Genomic DNA, 12,721 nt, shown 5'->3' with positions numbered 1-12,721 from the left:
AAAAATATTTTTTAGGATTATTTTCAATCTTATTACAGATTTGCTAAAATCGCCTTTTTTTTTCACTTACAACAAACAAAAGAGAAGTAGACCGTAATACAGTGAAACCTGTGTAAGTTGACCACTCGCGGTGCACAACTTAAGTGGTCAGTTACTTTTAGTGGTCAACTTAACCAAGCGGTCAAACTTACAGAGGTTGATTTATATGATAAGGTCTAATTCCGTACCTGAAAAAAGCAGTCAACTTAGACAGGTGGTCAACTTCACAGGTTTTACTGTATCAGATAAATTTCAGGTAAGCAGCTGATAGTGGAGTATCGGCAGTTTTTGGCTCATAATTATTTTTTATTTACAGCTGAAAATTTACCAAGTTTTATGGGAAAATATATATTTTTTTAACTAATTGTGAGTAAAATCTACTCAATCAATAGCAATGTTAATTTCAAGTGATACCACCCATAACACTTATATTATATAAAAATATGAAGAAAGACATAATAAAAATCATGCAAAAATATTATCTGTCTCAAATACATTTCAATTCATTATTTATATTTAAATTTATAAGGAAATTGTGGTCCAAAAGCAGAAAAACAAAATTTGAGAGTGATTCTCCTTTAATTGTAAGCAGTTAATTACATTCAAGGTTAAGTAATCTTTAAGAATTTAAGATGCACTGAACAGTTTTTTCAAAAATTACGTTCTTGTCTTTTGATATTAATTTTGCACTAAATGTGTATCTTTTTCTAAGAAAAATATTTTAAAATGTGTTATAAATGTTTTACAGAATGTCACGACAAGGGAAAGTCCCATTGCCAACAACTGTAGGCAATGCTGCAGTTCCTGGCCCAGTAGCTCAGCAAGCTCAACAATACTTGGAACAAAATATCATAGCATGGATGCAACCTAAACCGCAGGGACAGGTATGCTTCTTTTGCTATAAAATATTTTTTCTTAACTCTTAAGATAAATTCGACAAACTATGAAGTAAGTTTATTGAATTTTAGTATTTTTTTAACTCCTGAGGGTAAAAAGGCAAGGGGTTATAGGTTTGACACATCTAAGTTTTTGTGCTATCGTAGTTCCTAAACGGATGCATTGGTTGTAATTTAGTTTTTAGTTTTTAAGTTCACTTGATCAAGGATAGTTTTAATTAACCTTTTGCATTCTTATTAAAGAACAATTTATTTCCATGGTAGTTGGAGAATATATGCGTTGAAAATGGTCAGTATTGTATAAGAAAATACTCAAAATTTAACTATCTTGTAGTAATTTGTGATAAGTGCCCTAAACTGCGAGGGAATGAACTTGATGAAAAATTCAGAACTTATTAATTACCGCATAAATATTGCTATTCGAGCAGTCGCAATTGATAAGAACTGCACTTCTATCAGTTGTTGTTCGGTCATAAGACCATTATGAAGATATGAGGCACCATTACTTCGGGAAGTTAAGCTTCTTTATAACCATAAAATGCAACACAAGAAATATTTACAGCACGTAGAGAGCAGAGCGTAACACACCGCTGGGAATCGAGTATACGACCTCCGGCATTCGAAGCGAAGTTTCTACCACAGAGTCACGGGCGCTCCAATTCTATTCGTCTTCAGTATGTCAGGACCAGTAAAGTATTATCCCAAGTCGCATCATACACTGTAAAAACGATTCAGAAACGTTCCTGGAAAATAATAGGCAGCTGATGTGCCCAATTACAGCCAGTAACATATCTTACAAAAACCAGAAACGTTTTCCGATAAAAGTCAGTAATCTTTCTGAAATATTAAGAAATCTCCCTTATTAAAGCCAGTCGTGAACCTTCTAGAAAAATTAAATAGGTTAAATTTATTTGATTAGAATCTTCCTGATTTACCAAGAAAGCTCCAGAAATATTAGAGCAACCACGGCCAAGCTACGGGAAAGTTGCAAGCAAGAACCAAGCATATTCCTTGCCTGCAATTCCTGCCACGCAAAACTGTAGCTATCCAGTGACTTATTTGCTCCCATTGGAAGCTTAGTCAATCTGGACGAGCCATCAACAATCTAAAGCCGATACACTTAATAAACACGCTCCATCAATATTGAAACTGGTAGCAAAAAATATTTTTCACATCAGTGCAAAGTCTGCATTCGTGCATCTTTTAGGAATTCAGGAAACTTTTTTGCGAAGATACTTGATTTTTTGGGGAAATATGTGAAAACCTCTGAAATTACGAAACGTTTCACGGAAATAACCAGTAACGTTTCGGAATTTTTTTACAGTGTATAAATGGTTAAGCACACCACCCAAGTTATGGATTGGAGCATAATTTCCGCTCAGGATGCTCGATGTTTAAGCATTGTAGAAGGCATGAGGACCGAATATTAGCATGAAAAGTGCTTGAACAAAGGATTTATAGTTGGGTTTCCAAATGGAGGATTCATATTCATGCATGATGGAGTTCTGTGTCTTGATGCTTTATCTCTGACCAAAATTTTGAATGCAAAAAGAATATGTAAAAACACTTACACGGCATGGAATCAGTTCAAATGTAAACCCAATAGAGAATCTGAACTATTGTAAAGAAAAAATTAAAGAAATCGAACTTCACAAAGAAGAATTGCATCATAGAAGGACTTATTCAAATTTTGGTACCATGACGTGGAAATACAAACCAATTGCCAAAAACTTATTTTAAAAAATGCCAAGACGGATCGAATCTTTATTAAAAAATAAGAGGATGCCCCCTCAATATTAAATGTATAAATGTTTTTTTAAATAAAGTAATATTTCTTTGGTATAACAAAGACTTACTATAAATTTCACAATTATTCTAATAATTTTCACACCTCTGTAAGTTTTACAGTGGCATTGGTTCCAACCTAATAAGATTATCTCCGTAATTATTCTTCCGAATGGACCTTAAGGTATGGTGTTTTTCTAATCTGTCCCAAATCTTAAAGCAGGATAATTCATAGAATTTGTTTTCCTTCCAAGCATACTTGTTGTTACTATGCTTGTTCCATTATTTTCAGTGAACAATTAAAACTATTTAGAAAACTGCTAAAAACTTTTATAAATTGTTGAAGTACTAAACTAAAACAATTCAATTCAAACTGGAGGTAAATGAAACCCGTAGAAACTTTTTATATGTCAAGTAGACTTTATTTTTTATATACATAAATATTCCTACCCAAGAAAAGAGATTTAGAAGGTGTGAACTGAAAAAATTCGTGAACATTTGATTTAAGTGAGTCATGCAGACACTCAATTTCTTTCAACTTGGTTTCATTGTTCACTACAATTCTTGCACATTTCAAGATTATTTTTCAACTATCAAAACACTAAATAATAGTTATTAAAGTGAAAAAACAACGTAAATAAAGCACAAAATCTTTAAAAAAAAAAAAAACAAGGAGCATATAGCTGTTTCAGGGCTACAATGGAACCTCTTTATCAGCGCAAAAAGCTCACCACGTAAGAAAGTCGTGAGGAAATTGAAAAGGCTACTTACTGCATTTTCTTCAGAACTTAGACTTCATTTGCGTTGGTTTTTCACTTTTTTCATTTATAATGGCTTTTATTATGCTTTTGTTTATGCATTTATTTTATGATTACTTGTTCACTTTTCACTTAACTAAAAATATTGCTTTTTGAGCAAAACATAACATATATAAGATAAGTTAAAATATCAAATAGTTTTCTTCTCTTTCTTTTACCTTTTCTTAGAGTATTATCGCACTACGAAAAAGAACAATTTAATACAATTATGTACATACTAGCGGTACTCCTCCGTAGTTGAATATTAAAAAGTCATTTAGTTCGCCTGCATACTTACTGTTAACGTCTACTATGCGTTAAGTATTTTTTTTTTCGATTTATCTTCATATTTTTGGCAGGTTTGAAAACGTAGCATGGAATTTTCCCTTCCTTGCTTAGAACACAAAGTTGCACATTTTTCCAAAATTCAACTCTGTAGAATGAACGTTGTAACAGCAATATTGAAATAACTTACTGAACGTAATTTCATAAAAACTAAGTAAATAAAAGCAGACGACTTATTCTTTACAGTTAAACTATTTGAATTGAAACCTTTTTCAATAACAGAAAATAATTTTAATGGCACAAATGGCAAAAATAACTATGATTTTAAAAATTTTAAAAACAAAATACAAAAAATAATAATAATAATAATAATAATAATTTGAATTTTTTGCATTTTGATTTCAAATTATGTTTTTCGCAATCACGAGCGTGTTTGTGTATGAATGCGCGTGTGTATGTATGCATGTGTGTGTGTGTTGTGTATGCAGTGCTGTGTGCGTACGCGAGTGTGTGTGGGTAGGCGTTTGTGTGTGTGTGTGTATGTAGGCATATGTGTTTGTGTCTGTGTGGTGGTATGAGTGTGTGTATGTGTGTGTGTATGCGTGAGTGCGTAGGATATGGATGCCTCCGACCAGGAGACGTGGATAGCTCAAGACCGGGGGACAGCCGCGCCTGGAGGACGGCGGGTGGTGGTGTTGCAGAGGCCCTGGTCCAAGCTGAAAAAGGAACGGAACATCAAAAAATGTCAAATGAGAACAATAAGCAATCGTGATGGCTCAAAAAAAAAATAATAATAATGAAACAATCATAGCGAGTAAAGGACGTAATCATGCTAACATACAAAAGTTAATTTCCGTTTCGAATATAATTTACAGTTATCTTTAACTTTTAATTTTATTCTAGAGCTTAATCGTTTAGAATTGTTTAACTTGCTGAGGGTAAGCATTGGAGTTGGATTTTCTTTAAGGCGCATTCCACGGTATTTTTGACATTTATGTAGAGTCCGTAACGTGACCTTTTTTTTGCCATAACTTTTTAATTTACTGTTTGATTAGCATATTATTTTATTTTGATCTTTTCCTACCAACACACCAGCTCAAATTAAAATAATTTGCAAATCAAACGGTAAATTAAAAAGTTATTTCAAAAAAAGGTCACGTTACGGACTCTAGATAATGTCAAAAATACCGTGGAATGCCCCTTAAACGATTCCTACAGCTCGCCTTATGCTCGCAGAAGCTTCGAACAAACTTCTTTTTATGCGGAAAATTCCAAGCTTTCGAATGATTTAAAACTAAAAAATGTGAAGTAAGCATTTATTTACCATATTATCAAATTTATGTGTAAAATGGACTTAAAATTGGAACAAAAAAAGTACAAAATCAAATATTCGAAAAATTGCTTCGAGGTGCACACCCCTCTTCTATAAACTAATTCTGTGCCAAGTGTCATGAAAATCGACCGAATGGTCTAGGCGCTATGCTCGTCACAGAGATCCGGAGATTCAGACAGGCATCCAGGCAACCTCACAAACTTTCAGTTTAATTATTAGTAAATACTACATATAGTGATTTTCGAAATTACTTTAAATAGTTCTTAAAGTTTATCGTGCAGTCTGCAAAAAGAAAATAAAACAATCATGCCTTAAAGTACCTTTCTAAATAAACTCATGACAAAATATCCCGAAAACATATGTTCCAAATTCGAATAATAATAATAATAATAATAATAATAATTATTATTATTATTGTGAGTTATACGTTATCATCAGTTCCAAAGCTAGCTACTGACAGGAAATACTTAGAATTTTTTTTTATAATAACTGGAAAATAATTAATTTATTGAGGACAAACTCCTGTCTAATTTTATAATAACGTATGACTCTGCGTAGTTCCAAGTCAGGTAACTTCGAAACTGACACAGGTGTGAACGGTTATGTATGAAAGGGTTCTCTTGATACACCTGGAAGTTTTCTCTGGTCTCACTAGAGTCTATGTCAATCACTTTTTATAATTGTTTGTTAGTTAAATTTGCTGCGTAGAAGTTTTGATGTTGTATTCGAATAATAGCTGCATTGAAAATAACTGTTGGAACTGTTCCTCTTTGTTTATCCATCCATGAAATCCTTATGAGTGCTTAGTGTTCTTTATGCTACTGTAGACATTTTGCATGCCAATTTAAAACTAGATGAATGACAAATCTAATAACATCTTGAATACTTGCCATAACTTTATGTCATACAAAATAACCGCTTCAGATTTAACATTGTGAGAAAACTTAATTTAAAAAGGAAAAGTTCTAAAACACGTGTATGCAATAAGTTTCAAAATTTGTTTTTTTACCAAAATCAGAAAAATGCATCAAATTTCAAAACTATTTTTGATATCATTACAATATTACAAATCAAATAACTCAAATAATAAATTAAATTAAACTGATTGTAAATAGAGGCGATGAAGTGGTTCTTAGTTATTGATCTGTATTAGTGATATGCAGGCCAGTTTGAGAAAATGATTTTTCTTATTAATCATCTCAGAGAAAGTCGCAAATTATGGATTTAATGATCTAATTTCATAATCTGCGTTGGTTTTATCTGAACTAATTTGTGTTTGAACAGAAAAATTTTCAAAAAACAAAACAAAAAAAAAAAAACTATTCGGAAAATCTAAAGAAAATAAAAAAAAATCTCTCTATATATAATCTCAAATATTAAGGGAAATAATGGCTCCGGATTATATATGTCGAAATTCAAAAAGATGTAATGTTTGAAACATAGTTCAAAGCCATGGCTTAAATTTCAGAAAATTATGAAAGAAAGTGTTTACTTCCTTGGTGAAACGTTTTACTAATGTACGGTATTACCAAATGTTATTTTCTTTGAAAGTTTTTCTTTAAATATTGTTTATAATGATCACAATATATTAAGAAAATTACTATCATCGAAAAAGGAAATTTCATTCCACATTTGCATCTACTAATGCTATTGGTTTTTAAAAATAAATACTCAGAAAAAAAATCTAAAGACTAAACAGTATTACTTTTGAAAAAAACCTTTTTTTTTCAGTACTCCAACTTAACCTTCTGGCTGCTCAATTTTTTTAAAGACGCTGCTTTAAAATATTTACATTTTTATGTGTACAAACAGTTTTAAAAAATGTAGGTAAATAATTTATATAAATTTTTTTTAGAAACTGCGTTTTGTAAGATAAGGCTCAAAACAAATTTCAAGGAAAATTTCCATTTCGCATTCCTAGTCCCAAATGAGCAACAAATCTATCTAAATACTGAGAAAATGAATTAGTGACATCTAAATGATGAAATAGCAGAACAAGGGTTTGAATATACTTCATGTAGGTGGAAATCGCGTAATATGCAGCGAGAGGGTAAATTAAAAATGAAAGTAATCGTGTTGCATTATTACCTTTTGATGAAAAGCAACCAACACTCTTGAGTTCCTGAAGAATACGAGATTCTCGTTATTTCGATTTCATTTAAAAAATTCATTTAAGAGATAACGATTCTTGAAAATCTTCAATTTGCTCTTTATCCGGTTCTTCTATTATAGAGTGGATTTAGTTCCGAGCAGACATGAAACAGTTGACCACCGTTATTAATCAAACCTTTATCAAAACTCTAATCTTTCCCCGATATTAAATATCGATTTTCGTGTTACTGCAATCATTATTTTCCCAGATATGGCATATCTAAAACTTTTATTAGTGTCCTTCTAAGGATGAGTATTCAAGAATTAGTAACAGCTCACAAATTTTAGAAGTGTTCATAGTATAAAGTGTAGATACGTGTACAATTAAAATAAATAATATGTGATGTTGTGAAAATTTGTCTATGATTGGTTTAATTTAGCATCCGATTGAGGCCCATTGAACCAGAAGGCTCCATGTTTAAATTAGATGTACTAAATTAGGAAATAGTTGTTCCACGTTGTTTAAACCCTCTTTGAATTGCTCTTTGAAAACGTTTTCCTTACTTTATCATATCCAATTTCAAATGTGGATCAGTCAGCGTTGCAAGTCCTGCAATTTAAGTTTTTTTGTAAATTGCTCTGTTCCAAAATATATTGTCGACGTCATCGTAATGTGTTCCTTGGGTGGGCCAATCAGCTCATCAAGAATACCAATCAACTCCTGCTATTAAATTTGTGCTCTAGATTGGGGCCGGGGGGTGGGATACATATTACATCATCTCTGAATGAAATTACATTTAAATATGAAACAATATGTATCATTTTATTGAGTTTATTCAAAGACATTTTGTTATATGACTGTTACATTGATTTTTTAACATGTTTTCTTACTTAAAAATTTCTTAATAATTTTCTGCATTTCTAACTAAAAAGTACGATGTTTGGTCCCACTCTCTGAATTAAACAATGAAATTTTGCTATCCTTTCGAGACTAACATTGCAAAATAATAATAATAATAATAATGAAACAGAAATGCATTCCCCGTACCGTAAAGTGGGGATACTTGAGCCTTCAAGGGTTACTTGAACAAATAAGAAAAAAGTGTTTAAAATCCGTCCTGGTCCTGTAAGACTCAATGTAAAGACTTAAAAAACATGACAGGTAGCAGTGCTAGGCAGAGGCTGGTGCATTAAATTAAGTTTCTGCTATTCCCGCCTTTTTTTTTTATTGAGGTTAAGATTGCAAGTTATCTAAACAGTTGTTTTTAGTATCTGCAAACTTTCACATGTAAGTTCATGGAAACATCTGATACCATCAAAGTAAAGATAGATTTATGTTTGCATTCCACTTCTGAATAAAATAACAGTGTTTCAAGGTAATAGCTATACATGGTCGGATCCAAAAGTAATGAGTCTCAAGTTATATTGACGCATTCACACCCTGCAGCTTGCTCCGCTTGACAGCGACGGTGGTGGGGTTTATTGGCTCGACAGTGCCTCGCAGGTCAGCCTCCCAGCTTTCGGAGCAGTACCATCAGCTTTAACAGTAACTATCCTATACGGTGGTGCGTGACACGATGATATGGAAAGTTCGTCAAAGCAACGCAAAGAGATCAAATTTTAACTCCGTTGTTCTTCCCAAACGTTCGCATTTCTTCAACAGGCTTCAGGACTGAGTGTCGAATCCCATTCGCAAGTTGAAAAGCGGCACGAGGTCTTTCGTAAGGCCGGGAAGTGGGTGACTGACGAACCCCAGTCTGGACGCCCGTCTCAGCCAGTACTGACGTGAATTTGCAACGAGTGCATGAATTTTTGAACACAGACTGGTGTGTGAATCTCTATCAAGTAGCAAAAGCACTGGACTTATCGGACACAACGGTGCAACGCATTGTTACGGAGAAGTTAACCGAAACTTGTGCCGAGAGTTCTGACTGAAGAAGGTCCGAGTTCCACGTCCTGTGGTACCCTAGCCTTTCTACAGTCCGGGCTTGTCGCCTCCTGTTTGCTTCTTGTTTCCACTATTAAAATTAGCGCTGAAAAGGAAATGTTTCGACTCCATCGAAAACATCCAAGCCCATGTCAAGGCAGATCTTGCAGATATCCCGGAACAGGACTTCAGGGATGCCTTTAAGTCATGGAAAAGTCCCCTACAGTAGTACATAGTTGCAGGAGGTGCCTATTTTTAAAACTATTAGTCAGTTGAACCGATCAGCTCAATAAATCTGTCTTTTTAAACGAAGGTTCATTTTTTTTCTACCGTTAACATCATATTTCCTCAGAATATGAACCTTATTCTGGTTAAAAAAATAAAACATTTCATGCTTTTGAGGTGTTTGATCACAAAACTCACGTTTTTCTACCATTTTTGTTCATCTTTTTCGCATTAAAAAATATTTTTAATAACAATATCATCCCAGAATTAGGCTTATATAGAGTGTAATTGCATAAATAATATTCACACAAAATTTGAGAACGATTGGCCAATAACATTTTGCGCTAGAAGGCAGACGAGTTGAAAAAAAGTCGTTTCGACAAAAACGCGATTGAAAAAAACTTCTGTGAAACATTTTCCTATCTTCACAGTTTTTTTAAGTGCTCCTATCATTGGAACTAAACAGAATTTTGAATTGAAATTTTGGCAACATATTCTTGAATAGTTCTACTAATATTTCATGGCATTACAAAAAATGGATTTTTTGACGCGTCTAAACTGGTTTCCCCCCTTAAATTGAAGAGTTTTCATTCTTTCTAATGTTTAAATAATAAGCATTTCAATTGGTTTTAGCTGTAGTTAAATTATATTTCTATTTGAGAAATTATGTACGTCTAAAAATATGTTTTTATGTATGCGTTGATTTTATATTAATTCATATAAATAAATGAAATTTATATAAATGATTTGCTCACTAGAATGTACGTTTTGAGTTTTCTTTCAAAATCATTGGTCCTTCTTGATACCACCACCTGTTTTACAGCTTTTTCTAATGGATTGGCTGAATGGGACCAAGTAGCCGTAACCCAATTTTTAAAAATAGAAAAAAAAATGTAAAGAGTTAAAATTGTTGTTTAAAAAAGGTTCAGAGTGATAGCAGAACGTCTGAAAAGTGGTAAAAACAAGATCACCAGTTTACATTATGAGTTTAACTAAAAATTCAGTGTAAAAGTCGCAAAAATAGATAATTTTGGGTCCAAGTACCCTCACATTACGGTAGTGTCAACATTTTTTCTAATAATAAAACTGAAAGTCTGGATGTCTGGGTCACAGTGACCCCGCATAGCGCCTACACCGTTCGGCAGATTTTGGCACACGAAATTTGGCACAAAGTCTGTTGGCAGCACGATGGGGGGGGGGGGGGGGAGCACCTGGAAGCTATTTTTCGAAAATTAGATTTTATTTTTTTTATTCCAATTTTAAGTCCATTTTTCATATAAATTTGAACGGAGGAAAAATATTTCATTCACGTTTTCAATTTTTAGGTAATTTGAAAGCTTAAAATTTTTTGCATCAGATGAAGTGTGTTCGCAGTTTCTTCGAGCAATCCGAGAGCTACAGGAATAGTTTAAGAAAAGCAAATTCCAAGATTTACTTCAAACAAGCCAAACGATTCTAAATGATTAAGCACGAGAATGAAATGAAAATTAAAGATAATTTTTGCTTTGAAATAAAATTTTATTTAACTTTTGTTTGTTACCATGGTTACGTCTATTATTCACTTTGATGGTTTCTATTTTTTTCTCAATCAAAATCCTTTTTCAATTGAAAAAAAAACTTGAATTCGAATTTGGTAAAAATGTTGCTTTACAAGCATAGCAATAATGAATATCAGTAAGTTTTTTTAAAAGGTCATACTATCGTTTAATAGAGTTAGAAAATCTATGATTTGCCAAATTTTCGCAGCATTAAACCGCACATTAGGTTTTCCCCTCATCATCTAAGCTGCAGTAGAAGCATAATTTTCACTTAAAAAATCTGAACAATGCTTTTAGATACTTCAAAGTAAACATTAATTCTTATGAAGCTCCAAGATTTTACAAAAAAAAAAAAAAGTCATCACCAAATTCAATATTCTAATGCACTAAAAGCATTGATAACAGATAGAGCAAAGGCAAAAAACTAAGAACCAATAAAATGCATTTCTTACAAAGGCTCAAGAACAAAGAAAGCAACGTGAAACGAAAAAAAGAAACATTCAGAAATTTTTGCGCAAATCTCCAGTCACCCTTCTCAACTCAGGCAGGGTGTCGGGAATCAATTAGTGACTTCCAAGGCAAGCACTCGCTGTGAACTGCTCACAATCTACGAATTCCCCCAGTTACAAGGAAATGCAATCAACATGTCACAGATTGAAAATCTTACTTCTTATGTATTTTTCTTTCGCCTTTGCTTTTAACTTATAGTTATGTACTCTAAGAAAGCTGCTTTTTTTCCCACTTATGAATCAAAGAGTAATGCCATTGGATCTTTTTTAGCTTTTATGAAACTCGGAATTCAATGATTTTCTGGAAAATGATAACAAACAAAATCCCAAGTTATCAACCGTGTTCACATCTTTTGCATTCTGTTACAATGGCGTTGTTTCCTTCAGTTAAAAGTACTACTTTTAGTCACTGAAACTGATAGTATAAGCAAAATAATAATAATAATAATAATAATAACATGGAGCCATAAAACCTTTCATTTTTCCAACACTTAATTTTTAATTAATTTTTTGAACTGTCCGATTTTTAAAATAAGGAGTGGTCTTTATGACGTCACAAATGATGTACTTGGCGCAACTGTCTACCCCGCTTCCACATTATGATAATCAAGAATTTAATATTGCGCTCTACGCTTGCTATCAACCCTATCGTTGCAAACACATGTGCGTACAGAAGCAAAATGAACATTTTGCTGTGTGAATGCCATTTCATCATTTGTGATGTCATCGGCAGAAGAGTAAACAATGAAAGCGCGCACCGATTAAAGTAATTTTTGAAAAATATTAAACTTAGTCAGATTACTTAAAAAATGGTCAGATCCTATGTTTTTAAGCATGCCCTCTCAGAAAAAATACTTTTAAAATTTCGGAAACGACCACATTCCAAAAGTTTGCTTTTATTTATACAGTAAAACCTGTAAAGTTGACCACCTTTGTAAGTTGACCACCTGTCTATGTTGACCGCTTTTGTTAGGAACGGAATTAGTCCTATCTTATATAATGAAGGAAAACCTCTGTAACTTGACCACCTCTCTATCTTGACCACCTGTCTATCTTGACCACTAATGAACACCAAATTTGGTTTGGAGTATTGTAAAATACTCTTTGTAAGTTGACCACTTGATTTATTTTTTAAAATTTTATTTAGCAAATTATTGTTTTATTATTATTTTTTTATAGCTTTCCAAGAATATTTTTGATGCCAGATCAACATTTAACCAACTAAATGAAACAGCAGCATAACTAAACCTCCTTTTGAGTTTAACCACATGTAAAAACTACTAAGAACCCTTTTTT

General features: G+C 32.7%; 1 protein-coding gene across 1 annotated transcript in view; it reads left to right on the top strand.

Annotated features, from left to right (window-relative positions):
* The window catches only part of LOC129217101 (uncharacterized), a 135,626-nt gene that overhangs the window by 93,177 nt on the left and 29,728 nt on the right, over nt 1-12,721 (top strand). The window contains exon 2 of the mRNA XM_054851350.1: nt 788-923. Within this exon, the coding sequence (XP_054707325.1) occupies nt 789-923 (135 nt within the window). The 5' untranslated portion in view covers nt 788. The remainder of the gene's footprint in view (nt 1-787; nt 924-12,721) is intronic.

The sequence above is a fragment of the Uloborus diversus genome, chromosome 2 (genome assembly GCF_026930045.1).
Source record: "Uloborus diversus isolate 005 chromosome 2, Udiv.v.3.1, whole genome shotgun sequence".
Classification (NCBI taxonomy): domain Eukaryota; kingdom Metazoa; phylum Arthropoda; class Arachnida; order Araneae; family Uloboridae; genus Uloborus; species Uloborus diversus.
The sequence above is the reverse complement of the archived record's forward strand: the minus strand, read 5'-3'. Positions and strand labels throughout refer to the sequence as shown.